Source organism: Ambystoma mexicanum, chromosome 14 (genome assembly GCF_040938575.1).
Source record: "Ambystoma mexicanum isolate Mex_15411 chromosome 14, UKY_AmexF1_1, whole genome shotgun sequence".
NCBI lineage: Eukaryota > Metazoa > Chordata > Amphibia > Caudata > Ambystomatidae > Ambystoma > Ambystoma mexicanum.
Window position 1 is genome coordinate 508,333,063 of NC_090940.1, and position 20,499 is coordinate 508,353,561.

At 44.5% G+C, this 20,499-nt stretch overlaps 1 protein-coding gene across 4 annotated transcripts in view; it reads left to right on the top strand.

Annotated features, from left to right (window-relative positions):
* Positions 1–20,499, top strand: part of LGMN (legumain) — a 207,184-nt gene that overhangs the window by 168,008 nt on the left and 18,677 nt on the right. For all 4 annotated transcript variants that reach the window (XM_069637735.1, XM_069637738.1, XM_069637737.1 and 1 more), the window contains 2 exons: positions 1,893–2,011; positions 12,723–12,812. In XM_069637735.1, the coding sequence (XP_069493836.1) occupies positions 1,893–2,011; positions 12,723–12,812 (209 nt within the window). The remainder of the gene's footprint in view (positions 1–1,892; positions 2,012–12,722; positions 12,813–20,499) is intronic.

The window sequence follows — 20,499 nt, forward strand, 5'->3', positions numbered from 1 at the left end:
GCTGCTGTGCTGAAACTCCAAATTTGTATCGACACAGAAGCCCCTGCAAGGAAGACTTCTCCCCTTGAGTTGGTGGGACCAATCCACTCCAAAGTAAGTCACCTGGACATCCTTCTCAGAGCTGATTGAGTTTCCACAGAGTTGCTGCTGGAAACCGAATAGCCAGGGAGAGGAACACCAGATTGCGTGCTTTGCTTTGAAGTTGGCCAGGAGCTCCAGGAAGATCCTCCGAACTCCCAGGAAGCTGGACAGACCGGGCCTGAGCCCCCTCAACAGAGCGCGGGACCCCAGAAGCAAGGAATGTCCATCTCGGCAGCCAGAAACCGCGGTGTTGCTATTTGCATTAGTCCCGAGGAGCTGAAACACGGAAGTGCCACTTGTTTTAAAGTATATTTACTTTGTTACAACAAATTGCCTTTTTAAAGAACGGTTATTTAAAAATTGATGTTAATTAAATAAATAACTATTTATAACTGAAACCTTGAGTGTAAGTGTTACTTGGCTACTTGTATTTACGGATTTCATTTGTACAGCTCTACAGCTCACATTTACCCGTCTTGAGATGCATAGGCCTGGCTGCTCAGTCACACTACCAACTTGTGTAGTACAGACCTATACCAAAAGGTTGGTTACCTACCACCAAGCAGGTAAGTGTGTAGTCTCACACAGTGTGACTGCACCAATTCTTACCTAAACCCTTACAAGAGGAACCAGTGCGAAATGTGAGCATCCTTGCACCAAGGGGACCCAAAATGGGAGTTAAAGTCCGACCACGGCAGTTGAGTCCCTTTGCGTCGCCGTGCTGCGGTGACCACCATCCGAAATTGCTTACCTGATCTGAGTCCAGTTCTGAGAGGAGTCCTGCATCGAGTATTTGCTACATTCTTCCATCGAGTCCTTGCAACAGTGAAAGACACCAACCGGAGATCAGCTAGAACCTGCAAATCGAGGACTGACTTTCGGTGGGAAAAGCAACCTCAGACCCTTTTTTTTTTTTTTTTTTTGTCCTGCCCAGTCTGGGGAAGAATCGGAGTACGGGGGGTAAGTTACAGAGCTTCTTACCTACACCTATACTTCCATTATAAGTCAATGGGCTTATAATAAACCTTCATTCTAACACATTTGGCTTTGTCAATGCTTGCTTGCGCAAGACTTCTGAAAGTTTGGCTACTACTATTAGCTAAATTAACTTGTACTCTAACCATAATAACCCTTCACTGGACCCCAGATACCCTACCTGCGTTTTTTCCTGCTTAAAAGATTATGTGGAACGTTTACCTGAACTATTGGGCAAAAGGCCCCAGACATCCTTTGGCTGGACAATTTCAGTTGGGGATCATTCTCTGTGGACCTTGAAGGCATAATAGTAATCTTACCTTTCCTTTGCAGGAGTTTGTGATATGTATTATGCCCTTTAGTAAGTGACTGTATATGTGTATCTATTTTATTCAGTGTTGTGTGATAATCCTAGTTGCTAGTAGTAATATTCCTATAGTCTGTTTTGTCCAATACACATTAACTGTATTTTTATACATCCTGTCTAAGTGTCATCTGTGATTCCCATTGGGTGACCTCATTGTGGACCCTTTACAAGCTCACCACCTCTGAAGAACTTAGCCTCGACCGCCTGTCACTGCTACCCGAACTGGTTTGGCTACCGCTCCCCAGAGTTGTCCCTGTCGCAATATAGGTTGGCCTTCTATACAGCTGTCCACCAGGCCAGAGTATAAAAAATCAGTCCCAACAGTAGGACACAGCTAACATGATTTAATGCATTTTCTTGGCAAGAACTACTCAAATAAAATGCACATTTTCACAAACAGTCACAGAATGTATAAAGGAAATGAGAAAAATATATGTTGGAAACCTATTTCTATTATTTGATTTTTTAGTTTTTGCAACAACGGCTGCAAACCCCCATGAATCTTCCTATGCCTGTTATTATGATGAAAAGAGAGACACATACCTGGGCGACCTGTACAGCGTCAGCTGGATGGAGGATTCTGATGAGGTTCGTCCAGTTTCCCAAATGTTGGTTTCCAATCTGTTAAAAACTGCCCATGCATTGTTCTGCAGGTGGCAGTCTTTTGTTTAAAGTGGTCTCAATGTTTTGCTAATGTCAGACGTACCCTAGTGACTAGGCATGGATTACAAATGCATCATTTACATTTCTGCAGTGGAAAAAGGCCTTTTCTGACCCAAATCACTTTTTGTTAAAGTGGGGAGGGCGAGTGGGGGGGGGGTTTGTTTTAGGATTAAGGGGAATGTCTGATGACACCCATCTGGTCTTTGAACTGACAGGATCATACAAACGGGATGTGTTGAGAGTTAACGGGGTGTTTAATGCCATACAAAAATGGATGGCCAATAACTCCCTTGCCCTTAACGAGGCAAAAACCGAACTACTCATCCTTGGTACACCTCAAAGTAGGCAAGCTAAATCAACAATTTAAAAAATGTAAGATTAATGACAGCTTCATTGAAGTATCAGAGCATGTCAAGACACTGGGAATCTTCATGGACTCTCATCTCTCGTATAATAGACATGTCTCTTATCTAAGATATTCATGTGCATTCTACACAAATCTTATCTGGCAAATACGTCCTTTCCTATCTGAGAAAAACCTAGCTCTGATTGCAGGAGCGATAATTAATTCCAAGCTGGACTATTGCAATAGCCTCTTAATGGGCACATCTAAAGGTAACATCACAAAACTACAGACCATACAAAATGGCGCAGTAAGGGCTGTGTTTGGACTAAATAGACTGGATAAAATCTCCAAAACCAGAAGAAAACTTCACTGGCTTCCGGTACCACAACGCATAAAATTCAAGTGCTCAGTTACGGTCTATAAATGCCTGGTGGGGTGTGCCCCTACCTATCACTCCAAGAGATTAATCAAGGCACCAGTACGCAGAAATCTTTGATCCAACAGCAATAACAACCTACAGCACCAACGAAAAACATTGACAAGAATTGACGGTACCAACTTTGTTCACTGGGCCCCCACGATTTGGAATACTCTACCCTCCGGGATCAAAGAGAGTGTCTCCCTCCCCATCTTTAAAAAACTACACAAAACACATATTTTTTTTTGTTGAATGCATGTATGGTCTATTATGACTAAATCATCAGCGTGGACTAATACTGGGCAGTGAGCCATTACAATTTTTGGAAGGCAATTATGTACGACAGAAATAGCAATAGGAAGATCATACATAAACAGATGTACAGAAAGGGGGCGGTCACACAGCCCCGTTTAACTCCTCTATTCTGCATAACTAAATCTGTCATCTTCCCATGGGAGTCCAACTTTAGAGAAACTGAAGTGTTATGGTGTAGTAACCGCAAGTAGTGCAAAAGTTCTTCCGAGCAGCCAAGAAATTCTAATTTTAGCCATAACTTTTCTCTTTGCGCTAAATAAAAAGCGGCTCGAAAGTCTACAAATAGTGCATAGAGTGGAGGATTGCCAGTTTTCCTTGCATTAGTTTGTAAAATATACATTATCATAAGGTTTTGGGTAGTTGTGTATCCTTTCCTAAAGCCACTTTGGAACTGGTTGAGTATCCCAGCTTTAACTACCCAGTCCTCCAACTCCTTCAATAAGAGAGATGCAAAGATTTTACCCGTACAGTCAAGCATTGATAATAGCCTATAGTTGCCAGGTTCCATTTTAGCACCTCTTTTGAAAATAGGAATTAATATGGCAGTTTGCCAAGATGCAGGTATTTGTCCATCCGCTATTACTTTTTCATACAAGATTTTTAATGGGCTTGCCCAGAACTCCATTTTACTCTTGAGTGTAACACTAGCCAGGCCATTAAGGCCAGGCGCATGAGATGATTTTAGACTTTTAATCTTAGAAATTAAGAGATCCACAGTTACCTTAAAGGGGGGCACTGCGGGAGCCAAACAGACTGTCCGCTTTTCATCTACGCTGGAGGAGATATTACGGCCGGCCAGAAAGTCAGTCCAGCCTTGAGCACCAATAGAATTAATCATAACGGTTTTCCTACAATCCCTGGCTTCCCCGAGCAATGTCGAAATGCTTCTCGTATTTATTGTGCAAAGAACTTGGACCATATGTTGCCATTGTCTAGTCTTCTCAGTATATCTTTTTGATTTGATCCATGCTCTAAATGTATTCTTTAGTGTCCTACAAATTAAATAGTACGATCCAAGTGTAGTGCTCGTTTTTTTTACTTTTCGAATTTCCGCCCTGAGTGCCCTCTTGGCATCTCTTATGTTTTTATCATACGGTTTGCTCTGTTTGACTCCCCCAGCGATCATTCTAGTCACTACCGTAGCATGGGTGGAAGAGAATGTAGATATCCACTTCTCGATTTCATTTGCTGACATTGTCAAAAATTGTTTGAGGTTACATGTTGGTTCTGACTTCACCAATCGGGGCGCTTCTTTTATATTCTTTTCGGACCAGCAGATACGAGTCCCAGTGTGATTTACACACATATTCACCAATGGTTTAACATTCTGCGCCTCTCTGTCGGCAGTGAATGTTAATATCAGTGGGTCGTGATCACTCCATGAACTCAGACTTATATCCATATCTTTAACACTGGAGGCTATGTCCGGGCTAACAAATATATAATCTAGCGTGCTATGTGCACGTCCATTTTTACAAGTCTGCTTGCCCGGGCAATCGCTCCAAGTCCTCCCATTAATCATTTCCATATCCCAACTGCAGAAAAAGTTCAACCAGTACAACCCCTCGGGGTCTTCCACTAAGTGAACTATTTCACTCTTAGTTCTCAATAGTGGATTAGTAGATGTCCCCTCCACCCCTCTCATATGGCCTTTAAAATCGCCAGAATAATGACAGATTTGTTCCCCAGAGTCACAGTCCATTTGATCAGCAGGTCATGCAAGGCCTCCTGAATATTTTCTCTAATATGATTGTATAGGCTGACGAGCAGAAGCCTCTCTTTAATTCCTTCAAAATCCCCTTCTATCTCAACTGCAGTAATGTTATCATCTAGGCTAGTGCTCTTTCGGCAAGACTTATCTGTATGCCGCACACCTATGATCAGCCCCCCATAAGGTCTTCCTCTTGGTCCCTTTTTCGCAAGGGATTGGTAGATCAAATAGCCATCCGGTATTAGAGGCGAGGTGAACCATGTTTCCTGGAGGCATATGTAAGAGTGGCTAGTGAGATGGGAGAGGGACCCTTCTGGGGACACGGGTGACTAACACCTCTGCAATTCCATGATATTATTGTACAATCTCACTGTTTTTTCATAACCATGGGCAAGGATACTGCAAGCCAGCTTAATATTATCTGAATGTCGGCTATCTGTACATCCTCTCCTTTAGGTAAAGGGGAGACGCTAGATTTTTTCTTCGGCCCTTTGTCCTTTTTGGGCCATTTAGGGTCTTCCTTATCGGAATCAGCGTCTACTTCAATGTCCACCCCTAATAAGCTTTCCTTATAGCTTTGCATCATTTGTGCTGTCGACAGAAACTTGCAATTAATCGCTGATATGTTCATCACTTTAAGCGGCTCAACAAACTCAAAGTCTTCGGATCTAAGGACCCGCAACTGAGGGATCGAATGCAGTCTAGTCATTCATTCGGATCTAGTTAACCAATTGCTTTCACTTTTTTGGTATACGTTTTTGATGATACAAATTTGATTACTAGGTAGGCTAGATAAGTCCGCCTTACTCACTTCAATTGGTTTAGACGTTTTCTTGAACAAAATGTGATGTTAAGCTTTTATTTGGTGTTGAAGAAATGTTGTCTTGCTCGTCAATGGATTGCAGAAGTCTCAAGTCTGGTAATTCCTCATCTTCACCTAAGGATTCATTGTCCTTATCCAATGGGAGCAGTTTTGGGTAATGGAGATTCTACCTCACATATCTTCTTACTCATTACTCATTGCAGCTCTTCTCTCTAGTCTTCGTTGTTTGCGAGAAAAGAACATCGCAGATTTGTCTGAAACATTATGTTCAGGTTCACATCAGTCTCCACAGGATTGTTTGGTTCTTCAAGTTCATTAATCTCTGGCTCATCTTTAGAAAATTCTTTGGCTGAATCCCCTGATGCTATGTTTAGAGTGTTCTCAAGTATAAAGCCACACATTTTCAGTAAGATTTTTATGGCAAACTGAAGTGAGGCCATTCAAGAATGTTTTTCTGCCAGAGCTGATGGGCGTTATAACAAGTCTCTGCTGGTCTCTAACTATGTGCCAGCCTCTGAGCCTTCCACGGTTATGGCTAGATTGGGTGAAGCTGATAGTGTGTCAGACGTCTCCGCGGTAGATTGGGGCTCTTCAGTCCGGGGGACCAGAGAATTAGGTTCCAATGATTTTGTCTGTGCGGGAGTCATTGACCTTTGCATTGATGGGCATAATTCTAGAAGAAAATGATTGTCGATATCCCCATAATTGGTAACGTCATGGGGATTGGCACTGTTAGGTTCAACTAATTCCACTTCCTCCAATACAGTAGAGTTCTTTACCGGCTGTGCATTAGTTGGAATAAAAAAGCAGTAATTGCCCCTTTCATTACCAATTTCTGCTTTTGCTCATTGTGTTATCCGAGTAGCTCATAGGATCATTATTATTCCTCTTAAGTAAATTGTAATTAGATTGGAGCCCTTTCTTGTAATACGACATATGGTATGCTCCAAAAGAGAGTTTTATATTTGGTTATATCAATTAAATGCTTCTATTCGGCTCACCATACACTTGTTCTCTAGTAACCCAATGGGTACTTAAAATTCTTCACTTGGCCTCGCGTCAGAGCAAAGTGCGTAATGAATTGTTCCTGCTAGTCGCCAAAGCGCGTCCGGGATCTAAGGATAGTCCCCACAGTCTCCCGGCTGCATGGTTGTTAGGTAGAATTCTCAGAAATGGGCTAATTCCCTCGACCTTAGAGACCCCCAGCAACTTTGCTGGATTTTGAGACTTGATATTTTTTTACCTGGAGAGAGCGAGCCCCTTTTTCCCACTCTCTCATGTATTTTAATGTGATTTTGTACACTGTTTCTTTTGGGTATGGAGTCTGACAAACTCCATAGGCATCATCTATTACATTGTGTCACACAGCACCTTCAGTGCAGTGACACAGGGAAGTGTTTCAGATTTCCAAAAGGTTTGAATACCTTCTCTGGGATAAACTACTGTTTCCCAGAGCAGTAAAGTGAAGTTGTTAAATTTGTAACTTTCTAGAGGCAGCACACACTATTTTACAATACGGTGCTGGAGGGGTTACTAGTATCCCCTTTGTCTAGCTTCTCATGTAAAAAAATGTGTTACCCTTTCCTCACTGAATGGCTGGTGGCAGTGGTTTCGTTTTAACTACCATGATGTGCATTTACCGAGGGCTGCGTTTGCAGCTGCAGTAAAGCACCCCAGGGTGGCATTGTTGTCAAAATGGCCCCGGTCTTCTTTTTTGTGCCATTTCTTTGTGGAAAAGGTCCTTGTTGAGATTTACTCTGCGCTCCAAACCAGGTTTGGTCCCATTGTTTGCTTTGCCTTTGGTGGGATTCACGAGTGAAGCCCACCTCTGGCTCCAGGGTGTCTGGGGTAGGCAGGAATTGAGGAAGGTGCCCAAAACTCCCTGTGCTTAGTCTCCTAGGAGACCCAAATGCACTCTGTGATGAATGGCCGGCTGACTGTCCGGCATGGACAGCCACCCTGCTGGGTGACTGACAGCTAGACTGGAATGAATGGGAGAGAACTGAATAAAAGGCAAGTCTTTTGGCTTGGAAGGCAGAATCGACCACTGGACGAAGTCACCGAAGAAGAACTTGAAGAGGACACCTGCTGCAACTCCTGGACCGTTGGTTTGCCCGTTGAAGCCCTGCGGCAGTGCCAAAACGGCAGGTTCGTATAGACATAGAAGCCCCTGCAAGGACAACTTCTCTGTTTGAGTTGGCGGGACCAATCATCTCCAAAGTAAGTCACCTGGACATCAGAGTTGGTTGAATTTCCACAGAATTGCTGCTGGAAACCGTATAGCCAGGGAGAGGAACACCAGATTGTGTGAATTGCTTTCAAGCTGGCCTAGAGCTCCAGGAAGATCCTCCGGACTCCCAGGAAGCAGGACTGACCGAGCCTGAGCGCCTTCAACAGAGTGCGGGACCCCAGAAGCAAGGAACGTCCATCTCGACAGCCAGGAACCGCAGTGATGCTATTTGCGGTAGATGCGAGGAGCTGAAACACTGAACAGCCACTGAAAGTGAAGTTTGCTGGTTGCAAGTTTTGACCGTCCCAGTGCAGTGCAGGAGTCCCCCGACGACCTCCCTCTTGAGGCCCAGGAACAGTGAGATCTGCAGAGCTGCACTGGAAGAGGAGTCCCCTGCTGCATCTTTTCTTCATTTGTAAAGGTACTGTACAAAGTCTAAGAGAACTTACCTCTTGCTGTAGAGTTGCTTGCATCTTCTACTACTCAAAAGTCTAATCAGCTTGTGACCCTACATTTGATTCTTCTTTTCTTCAAAGACTTCTAAAACATTGTGCAAAGACTTTTCTAATTACCTACCAGAAGTGCTTCATCTTATGTAAGACTTTTGCCCATTGACTTTGGCCTAGCCTATTGTACTGAATGACTCTTTTTGGGGGGATTCAAAAGTATTTGCCTGCTTAAGAATATTTGTGGTCTCTTGTATGTTCTAAATAACCTTTCCTTTGACTTATTACTATATGATCCTTAATGCAACAGTGATGTATTAATGTCCCCAGCACCCTAGCAATTGAAGTCATCTGAGGGTGTAGGTAGTGTATGTGGGCCATCCCAAAAGGGTATATACTGATTTAGAGATATTAAGAGTGTTTATTTCTTGAAGTGTATTTGAGTGTTGCTATTATATTGCTCCCTTCTGAAGTCTAACTGACTAATAAATACATTAATAATTGTTTATTCAAGAAACCTTGAGTGTGAGAGTTTATTTGAATATTTGTAACTGTAAATCTCTGTGTAACTCCACTACAGCTCACATTGACCCCTCTTGAGATAAGCCTGGCAGCTCAACACACTACCAAAACTGTGTAGTACAAGCTTATACCAAAGGTTGGGTTTCCTATACCTGTAGTCAGAGTTGTTGTTTGTAGTGTTCCCAGAGGGTAGTGCATACGAATTTTGCATAACTGCGGTCTCGGCTCAAAGCAGGGTATATGATGTAATTTCTGCTTAAGAGAGCGCAGCCGGGAATCAAAGGATAAATCCTGCAGTCTCCGGGCTGTAGTGCGTATCATATGTCTCCACAGATAACCGCAGTGCAAAGAGGCACTTTTTTACCTTACAGGGGCTTCTGGCAAGGTCCCTGCAATAACACGAGGTCGAAGCTAAACGATCACATTTGTAGTTCACAACTCACTCGACAACCGAGAGCACCAGCAGATTGCTTTCACTCCACGAACACACCTACAGCACAGCAGGCTTTTCACTCTTCGCTCTTCATAAGCAGTAGGTTTGCAGCCTGGGGGGACTCAGAATGACAGAGCACACCAGGTTCACACCAGAAACCCGCTCCCCACGTTCTGTGAAGCACCGGGTCCGGCTATGATGTTAAGCTATATAGTTATGCATAAATTGACAGCCGCAGTAGCAATGGGGAGTGAAAGCAGACTGTTGCACAGTCCTCCACCTCTCCTCCAAACACAGAAAACGCTCAATCCACACTACTATACATATGTAGATAAGCCACAAACCCTGCACTCATATAAAAGATCTCTCTTGACCTGAAATCAATGAGCCCATGTGGATGGAACTTGGCTGTCTTATTGGACCGTAGCGTGACTAACTCAGCCTCGCTTAGTATGTCAGGCAAAACTCTGCTCCTCACCGTGTCTCGGCGGCTGCTGTCCCTCGACCGCTCCACGACCGCTGCTCCCAGCACTCAGCAGTCCAGAGCTCCCAAAGGAGGGATAGGAGTAGTCGGCAACCAGGGTGCACTACTGCGGCCAACCTCTGTGATTACCACTGGCGGTCAACGGCCCACAGCTCGGTTCACAAGCTCACGAGCCGGGTCGCAGCTAGCTCCGCTGTACTCGATATTCGAGGAAAGGACCTCACAATGTAGCATACCCCACAGCCGGTCAAGCCGCACCACAATCAAACAGTCAGACAGACAGAACATTTAAATGCTTTCATTTGGTGCTCCATCCCTTTGAAACTATTATTGCTGGGATAAAAGTTTACCTGCCTCCCTTACGGAGATTTTAATTGTTTTACAAACTCTTGAAAGTATGTTCTAAATCTGATTCTAACCTTTTCTTCCTTAAACAACTCAATAACTGAATTGGTAATTGAAATACGTGCAATATTGACCTTTACTGAAATCACTCCATGTGCTGGAACATGTGTTCATATAAGAAAAGTCTTTACCAACTTTTGTAGTATTCTAAAAACTGAATCCTAACTTTTATAGAATGTTACTAGTGGATAAAGCTTTTTAAAGAATGCTTATTTAAACCTTGTGTATATTATATATAACTTTAAGTGTGTAAGTGTTTCTTCGTTACTTGTACTTACTGATTTCATTTGTACAGCTCTACAGCTCACATTACCCCTCTTAAAATGAGCCTGGCTGCTCAGTCACACTACCAACTTGTGTGGTACATGCCTATATTAAAAGGTGGGTTACCTAATACCAAGAAGATAACTCTTGTGTAGTCCTCACCAGTTGGACTACACTAGTTCTTACCTAACACTTCAGAGGTGAATACCTATCTAGTTATGAGTGTCTGAGTCAGATTGGAGGGGAAATCTGATAGGCAGAAGCTGTAGAAAGTCCAAAACATTCCAGAGGAAGAAGTCTTCAGTAACAAGTAAATTCACTCTTTGTTAGGGAAAACGGGTCGGGAACTTCTGAGAAGGCTCCCTGTAGGCACAAAGGTGTTAGGCCTGGGCAAACGTTTATGGAAAACTCCCAAACACATGAATCAGCACTCAAGGAGCAGCAATTCAGCTCTAGATAAGTTCTACCAGGAGTCTCACAGTGCCTTAGGAGTGAAGACGAGGTTGCAGCTCGATTCCCCCACGATGCAGCACAGACCAGTCACCTGATTCAGGGACACTGGAGTGAATCTCGCAGCAGCAGTCGAGTGAAGAGGCTTCCTGCAACGGATTCTTCACAGTTCTGTGTTTTTGGCACCTTTTGTTATGCACCAGTGAAGAACGATTACCGCCCAGTCGATTCATCTTGCTTTCTCGGTCCAACAATCTGGTGAGGGAACTTCAAGGAGTGGAATCTTGCCTCTGGATATCTGGAAGGAGTCAACCATAGTTTCTGGAGTATTCCATCTTCAGAAGATGATGCACTGCACAGTGGCCACAGGACTCAGGGTATTGGCGGTTTGCAGCCCATGAAGGTCATAGCTCGTTGTGGGATGTTTCGAAATGCAGGTCGTCTCGAGACTGATTGGTCCCACCAGTATGAAGGTGAGAGTCGTCTGTTTCGGAGTTCTCCTGACTCTTGGTAGAGGAGGTCGGACAGCAGCGATTGCACAGAAGGCATCTTTGTTGTCTTCAGCCTCAGGATCCATTCCTTTTATGCAGGAACCCAGCCAATGCGCACCCATGCACCATTCAAACACTGGGTGGTGGCTGTCCTTTCAGGAAATTAAGCCCCCAGTTGGAACTGGTTCCAGGCAGGCACACCAGAAGACAAAGAACAGCAGAGTTTTGGAGTCCTCCCCTGTTTCCTATCCTCAGACACACTGGAGCCTTGGTGGTCTTCACAAAGGATTCCAGCAGAAGATAAAAGTCAAACCAGGACCTCCCCCACCCACCACGGCAGAAGAAGGACCAAGAAGGGACTAGCAAATAAGGAATGGGGAAAAAAAGAAGTCACCTTTTTGGGTCAATGGTGACCCTTCTGTGCACTACTGCGGCTGTGAGTACAGCCTGGGAGTAAAAACTGCACAAAAGTAGGCAGGATGAAAACCACTGCCACAAACCATTCAGATTAGCTTGTCACTGTAACCAAAACGTTACAGGAGCAGTGAGAAAGGGGATACTATGTAGCCCTTCAGCACTCCTCTTAAGGTGGGGTGCGCTGATCTCACAATGGGAAAAGATAGGAAGAATACAAATATCTCCCTACAGCAGATAAAAAGGGAAACCCAAAGGGCACCCAGCAACACTGCACAGAAAGTGCTGTGTGCTGCAAAAGTCAAAGACAGATGCCATGAAACTTGGAGGAAAACATAACTCCAAGTAAAAGGTATAAAAAGAAACCCAAAAGTATCCAAGAGATAGGGTAAAAGAGTGAGTGAGCGTGGAAAAAGTTTCCCACTCACTCAGGGGAACAGACCAAAAATCCAATGATCCAGAAAAAAGTGCTGGGGGAACTCACATGTGGAGGAGATTGTGCAGAAAAATGAAAATCTAGCCTAACACTTTGGTTCCCCATATGGTGCCATGCAGTGCCAGGAGGATTCTATCATCCTGAAGGTGTGTTGTGTATGTAGGCTGGTGGCACCGGTGATTTAGTTTGAAGTACACCATGATTATAGAGAAATTGATGTAATCTGCCGTTTGGATTTCCGGGATAATACACAATATTTATTTGTCCTATGTTGTTGATTATTTGTAAGACCCATTTTTAAACAATTTGGAGTTCACACGTCTAGAAGCTCTGATTTTTATTTTTCATGGCGGCTCGGACCAAATGTGTTTTTACTAAGACTTTTAAAGGGGCGAGTATGTGTATGTATTCAGAGGACATGGGCCACTGACCTCTTCTCTTCTTTCAGGAGGACCTGACTAAAGAAACCTTGCACAAACAATTCCAGCTTGTGAAACAGCACACCAATACCAGCCATGTGATGCAGTATGGCAATAAAGTGAGTATCTGTGCTCGGTCAGGATGCTGCCTTGAGTTTGTTACCAGTTGATAGGATGCTCTAAATGTATAACTTCATAAGGCTGCTGTGTGTTCAGAAAGAGTATGAAGACTGATGTGGGATTAAAAGCTGCAAAAAGGCTTCTTTGGATGTATACATCACCAGGAGGCTTGTGTATGTTAATAAAGTGCAAGCTATATTTATACAAAGCAAGGATGCTGTATTGGATGTTTCAACTTCATACAGGTTGTCTTAGCTATACTCTCTTGGCAATGAGGCTGAGCAGTAATACTTAGGATACGGAGATTAGGGGACAATTAACATACACAGGATATTATCAAACAATAGATTGTCCACACAGGTGAATATTAGACTACACTTATTGATGAACACAGATGCATTAAGTTAAAATACAAACTTGTAAGTAAAACAGAACTTACCAATATACAATAAACAGTTAGGTGTCCAAAATGGGTGTTTGACAAAAAGACTTCTGCTCCGCAATAGTACAAGGATGAGTAGTGCTTAAACTGCCTACTCAGCCCTCACACTTCGACAAAACAAGAGTGGTCCCAATCATAAAGGTGAAACAGTCACAGTTAAGAGATATACCTTCTTCGCCTTTTGTGGTAACTTGGCCCGACAGAAGCCTATACTCTCAAGAGAGCTGTGAATGTGTTTCAGTAGCAACCCAAACAACGAAATATAACCGTCCAAAATAAAGGAATGTCCGATCAAGGTTCTACAAAAATATATAGATACTTTTAATCAAACATACCATATGCCAAAAAAAAGAATATGCAAGATAGGAGAGCTGCAGCAGTTAGGTTAATGAAACGGGGGTGAAAGGCAATCAACAACCACAATGTTATTACAAAATTATATGCTCTGGTGCAAAAAGGATAACGGGTGACCTTACCAGTCTCTCGGGCCCAAACCTGGACCAAGAGGGCACTTATTCGTCAATAATACTTTTGATGTTCTTGGCAGTTCACCAGGCTTCTTGGTGTAATTCGTGCAGTTGGAAGCGGGCTCAAATGCGGCGGTCTCATTGTTCCGGACGGGGAGCTGGTGTCAAACCAGGCTCAATGCACTGTGTTGGTAGTTAGCTTGGAGCTCGAAGAAGCTAGTGATCAGGCGATGTTGTGGATATGGGGACACTAGGCAACTTGGTGGATCTTGGATAGCAGAGCTTGGGCGTCAAGCAGTTCTGTATGTGGTTGAGCATAGAGGTCTGAGATTGCTCTGGCAGTTTCCTTGTAGCAGCTTGGAATGTGTTGAAGGTACACAAACCAGCATTGAGCAGTTTGGAGAAGCAAGGAGAGCAAGGGGTCTCTTCCATTTGTTTGTGGTTTCTGTGACTGACGTGGGTCACCAAGGCATGGTGAGTCAATTCTTCTGTTCGGTCACCTCCAGTGGCAGGGGTCTGGGTACCTCAGTTACTGTAGGCCTTGTCCACACAGCAGTTTAACCCCAAATGTGCTCTTATGATGAGAGAAGCACTTTACTCGTCCTTGGATCCTTCTGTCTCCATCTCTATGGCAGAGGACTTTGGAATAGACTTTCCATGGTTTCGAAATGGAGGGAAGCGTTGGGGAGAATTTTTTATTTCTGTGCCAATTTCCCTTTAACCTTAGAGACCCCCAGCTCTTTTGCTGGACTCGGGGCTTTTTCAATTTAACTCCTGAGTGAGTTGGTCTTTTTTTTCTCACTCTCTCATGTGTTTTTCTGACTACGATATTTGTGTTTCTTACTGCTTAATGGAGTCTGGTAAACTCCATAGGCATCTGGTTTTTGCATGGTGACACACTGCACCCTTTTTGCAGTGCCACAGAGACATCCCTTGGACTTCTCTTAATGTTTAACTACGTTTTCTTGGGCGAACTACTGTTCCAAAGCATAGTCGGATGACTCCTCCCTTACTTACCTTTTCTTTTGTGGGTCCAGCACACACCACCCTATGTGGACTGCTGGAGGTTTACGTAGTAACTCCTTTATTCCACTTCTCATTTAACATTCTGTTAAACTAACTAACTTGACTGGTTGGTGGCAGTGGTTTCTTTTTTACTACCTTGTGCCATATATCTGCAGGCTGATTCCTCAGCTACAGTACAGCAACCAAAGGTGACCATTTTCCCAAAATGACCACTGTCTTCTTTTTTTGCCATTTCTTGTCAGTTAATTTCTTCTGGGCGTTTACTCTGTTGTTTCAATCGGGTTGAGTGCTTTGTGCATTTTGCCTTTGGCGAGCTTCAGCCCTGATGCCCGCCCAGGCTCCAGTGTGTCTGGAAAGGCAGGAAGTGAAGAAGGGTCCGGCTGGGTGTCCAGGAGTACAGCCACCCTGCTGGGTGATTGACAGCCTAGGGCTGTGAATGAATGGGAACTTGCTTAAAAGACAAGGTTTTTGGGATTAGAGGCAGAGTCGACAACTGGAGGACAACATTCGATGAAGACCTGAAGAGATGCCAGCAGCACCCTCCTGGACCACAAAGTGCCCGGTGACGCCCTGCAACTGTGCTGACCCCATTTTTCTTACGTTTTAACAGGATAGACCCGTACGGGACAACTTCCTCCCTTGGGCTGGTGGGACCAACTATACCTAGCCCCAACAAGCAAACAATAAATAAATAAACAAGGGTCTGCTACACTGCAACAGGAAAGTTTAGGGAGAATTCTCAGAAATGTGCCAATTCCCTTCTAACTTGGAGACCCCCAGCTCTTTTTGCTGGACTTTAGGACTTTTAATTTTCACTCTGGAGAGAGTGAGACCTTTTTCCCACTGTCTCATGTTTCATTAATTTGAACACTGTTTCTTTTGACTTTGGAGCCTGGCAAACTCCATAGGCATAATCTTTTTACATTGTGACACACAGCACCTTCAGTGCAGTGGCACAGGGAAGTCTTTCAGATTTCCCAAAGGTTTGAATACCTTCTCTTGGTTAAACTACTGTTTCCAAGAGCAGTAAGGTGAAATTGACTTTACTTACATTTGTAACTTTCTAGACCCAGCACACACTATTTTACAATAAGCTGCTGGAGTGGTTACCTAGTATCCCCTTTGTCTAGCTTCTCATGTAACATTTTTTATGTTACCCTTTCCTCACTGAATGGCTGGTGGCAGTCGTTTCGTTTCAGCTACCGTGGTGTGCATTTACCGCGGGCTCCATTCGCAGCTGCAGTAAAGCACCCAAGGGTGCCATTTTTGTCAAAATGGCCCTGGTCTTCTTTTTTTGCCATTTCTTTGTGGAAAGGTCCTTCTTGAGATTTACTCTGCGTGCCAAACCAGGTTTGGTCCCATTGTTCGCTTTGCCTTTGGCGGGATTCACGAGTGTCTGGGGTAGTCAGGAAGTGAGGGAGATGCCCGAAACTCCCTGTGCTTAGTCTCATAGGAGACCCAAATGCACTCTGTGGTGATTGGCCGGCTGACTGTCTGGCAAGGACAGCCACCCTTCTGGGTGACTGACAGCTAGGCTGGAATGAATGGGAGAGAACTGAATAAAAGGCAAGGCTTTTGGCTTGGAAGGCAGAGTCGACCACTGGATGAAGGAACCGAAGAAGAACTTGAAGAGGACGCCTGCTGCAACTTTTGGGCCGTTGGTTTGCCCGGTGAAGCCCTGCTGCAGTGACTACTTGCCAAGTTTGCATCGACAGAGAAGCCCCTGCAAGGACGACTTCTCCCCTTGAGTTGGTGGGACCAATCAACCCCAAAGTAAGCCACCTGGAAATCCATCTTGGAGCTGGTTGAATTTCCACCGAGTTGCTGCTATAAATTGTATAGCCAGGGAGAGGAACACCAGATTGTGTGTGCTACTTTTAAGCTGGCCTAGAGCTCCAGGAAGATCCTTCGGACTCCCAGGAAGTAGGACTGACCGAGCCTGTGCCCCCTCAACAGAGTGCGCGACCCCAGAAGCAAGAAAGGTCCCTCTCGACAGCCAGGGACCGCAGTGTTGCTATTTGCGTTAGACGCGAGGAGCTGAAACACTGAACAGCAACTGAATTGAAGTATGCTGGTTGCGAGCGGTGACCGCCTTTTTGCAGTGCAAGAGTCCCCACAAGTCCTCCCTCTTGTCCCCACAACTGAGGCCCAGGAACAGTGAAATCTGCAGAGGAGCACAGGAACAAAAGTAATCTGCTGCACTTTTTCTTCATTACAAATGTACTGTAAGAAGTCTGTGAGAACCTACCTCTTACTGTAGAGTTGCTTGCATATTCTACTTCTCACAAGTCTAATCAGCTTGTGACCCTACATTTGATTCTTCTTTCATTCAAAGTCTTCTAACACATTGTGAAAGACTTTTCTACTTACCTGAAGTGCTGCATCCTATATAGAACTTTTGCCCATTGACTTTAGCCAAGCCTATTGTACTGAATGATTCTTCCTGGAGGAATCCAAAAGTATTTGCCTGCATAAGAATAATTGTGGTCTCTTTTATGTTCTAAATAACCTTTTCCTTTGACTTATTACTATATTATTCTAAATGCAACAGTGATATATTAATGTCCCCAGCACCCTAGCAATTGAAGTCATCTGAGGGTGTAGGTAGTGTATGTGGGCCATCCCAAAAGGGTATCTACTGATTTAGAGATATTAAGAGTGTTTATTTCATGAAGTGTATTTGAGGGTTGCTATTATATTGCTCCCTTTTGAAGTCTAACTAATAAATAAATTAATAATTGTTCATTCAAGAAGCCTTGAGTGTAAGAGTTTATTTGAATATTTGTAACTGTAAATCTCTGTGGAACTCCACTACAGCTCACATTGACCCCTCTTGAGATAAGCTTGGCTGCTCAACACACTACCAAAACTGTCTAGTACAAGCTTATAACAAAGGTTGGGTTTCCTATACCTGTAGTCAGAGTTGTTTGTAGTGTTCCCAGAGGGTACTGCATGCAAACCTTGCATAACACCCGGTTTCACTAATTATCAAGAGATCAAGGTTACAGCTGATGATTAGGTCCTGAACGTCCGGGGCATGGGCTGGGACAGAGCGGGCATCGATGAGGGCGCAACTAAGAGGAATATTTGATGGGGCCTTACGGACGATAATAGGAGTCAGTGTGGCGTCCAAAGTGACAAGTGCTGGTGTAGGCAATACAGAATTAGCAGCATTTGGCACAGGCAATACGGTATTGGCAACAGGTAGAGTCAGGGTGGGGGGGGGGGGCATACAATGAGGCCTGATGTACAGTGACAGGCCTGGCAGTCCTAGTAGGAGGTGGTGACATATGCACCTTCATAGTGGCATCAAAGGCATAATCGGTCACAGGCAGGGTGGTGTTGGCTAAGGGTGTTGGGACATGTACATACAATGCTGCAGTATCGGCAGTATTTGGCACAGGCAATACAGAGTTAGCAGTATTTGGCACATGCAATGCAGAATTAGCAGTATTTGGCACAGGTAATAGTGTTAGCAACAAGTAGTATCAGGGGGGCAAACCCTGAGGCTGATAGGAAGATGGTAGCCTATGTGCATTCATAGTGTCATCAAAGGCACAATCGGACACAGCAGTCTCCGGCAAGGTGGGGGTGAACCAGTGGGTTAGGACCTGCGTGTTTAGATCAGCACAATCAACAGAATTAGGCATGGCGGCCACAGGTGGTAGTGCAGGGATGTGCAATAGACCCTCTGGGGCGACAACTTACATGGGTGGAGACAAACGGAGTCCGTGCGGAGTAGTCCGCAGGTGAGGGTGACGACTGTAGGCAAGTTGCAGTAGTGGGCGATGAGGATTCGGGGCCAGAGACTTTGTTCTGTAGCAGTGATACTGGACTGGGAAATGCGATCATGTACCCCATACCTCGTGCTATGTTAAATAGGTCGGGAGAATAGTCGTATCGATCACCTGCTGCTGTGTGATTGACAGCATAGGCTGTGAATGAATAGCATATCGCATAAAAAGCGAGGTTTTTGGGACTAGAGGTAGAGTCGACCACTGGAGAGGAACATCCGAAGAAGAAGACGTGACAAGACACCAGCAGCTCCCTCCTGGACCTTGAAGTGCCTGTGAGACCCAGCAGCTGTGCTGACCCTGTTGTCAAATCGATTGGGAAGACCCACACGGGACAACTTCCTCCCTTGGGCTGGTGGGACAACTAGCCTCAAGACCAGCTTCCATCCGGCGCATCCCCCGACTTGCTGTGCCTCACCAGAGCTGCAGAAGCCCAATGCCAGGGGTCCTGTGACCATTGACGAGTGCAACGTCTTGCAAAGTCGGAATCCGTCCAAATCTTCGTGGGCATCCAGAGGACCCTGTAGAGGCAGGAAATCATGATCCAGGGTCCAGGACGGAGGGAGCAAGCTTCTTCCAACCAGAGTTTTCGTTCTTCATTTGCTGCAGAGGAGAAGGCGCCAAAACACTGAAGTGCCGCTGAAACAAAGGAAATCCATTGCTGAGGAGTCCCTCTCCCGAGTACTGCCACAGGAGCCCGCCAGATGTCCTCCCTTTCATCCCCATGAACAAGGACCAGGACCAAGGACCAGGACCAAGGGGGTCTGACGAGCTGTAGCAAGGAGGAATCCAGCTGGAAAAAAATGTCTTTGTATCACAGGTACTGTGGGGCTTGGGGTGTTCACCTTCTAGCCATAAGTTGTGCTTCCTACATTGTGAAGTACGTTTTGGATTTGATCTCAACTCACCTGCATTGGCCTAACAGCTTTTGCTCTCTGCAAAGTAGCTCACTTGAGTTACTGTGATTTCTTCTGAACTTACTAACTTTGTCAAGACTTTATCTAAGAAGTGCATCAGAACAATTGACTTTCTCCATTGACTTTGGCTGTCCTAGCTCCATAAAGGCACTGCTCTGAACCTACTGGCTTTGGCAGTACTTGTTCCCTCATAGGTTATAATTGTGGATACTATTATTGCTGGGATAAAAGTTTACCTGCCTCACTTTCGGAGATTGTAATTGTTTTAAAAGTATGTTCTCAGACTTATTCTAACCTTTCTTTCCTTAATTCAATAACTGAATTGGTAACCGAAAATAAGTGCAATGCTGGCCTTTACTGAAGTCACTCTGTGTGCTGGACTATGTGTTGGCATAAGAAAAGTAATTACCAACTTTTATGGTCTTTTACAAACTTTGATTGAATGTTACTAGTAGATAACGCTTTTTAAAGAATGCTTATTTAAACCTTGTGTATATTATAAATAAATGTGTATACATAACTTTGTGTGTAAGTGTTACTTGGCTACTTGTACTTACTGATTTCAATTGTACAGCTCACATTGCCCCTTTTAAGATGAGCCTGGCTGCTCAGTGACACTACCAACTTGTGTAGTACGGGTCTATAATAAAAGGCGGGTTAACTAATACCAAGCAGCCGAGTCTTGTGTAGTACCACACCAGTGGAGTGCACCAATTCTTACATAACAGTGATGAATCGAGGGTATTAGTCCCTTCTCCCCAAGGGGGAGCCCCCTTCCTGTGAGGCTAAGGCGGTGAGCCTGCTTCCGCAATACCCTCCCTGGGAGTAAAGGCAAGTGGGGCCTCACCGGGAGACATTCCTTCTGTGGGACAAGGACTCCCATTCCCACGAGGAACTCCCTAAAGCTGGGCATATTGTTGCTTACATGGGATGCTCAAAAGTACCAGAAGATGTCAGATATGAAGACTATATCAATGCAATTATCTTATGGGAGAAGAGCACATCCCTTTAAATGGAAGTGACCAATCTACTGAGACGAT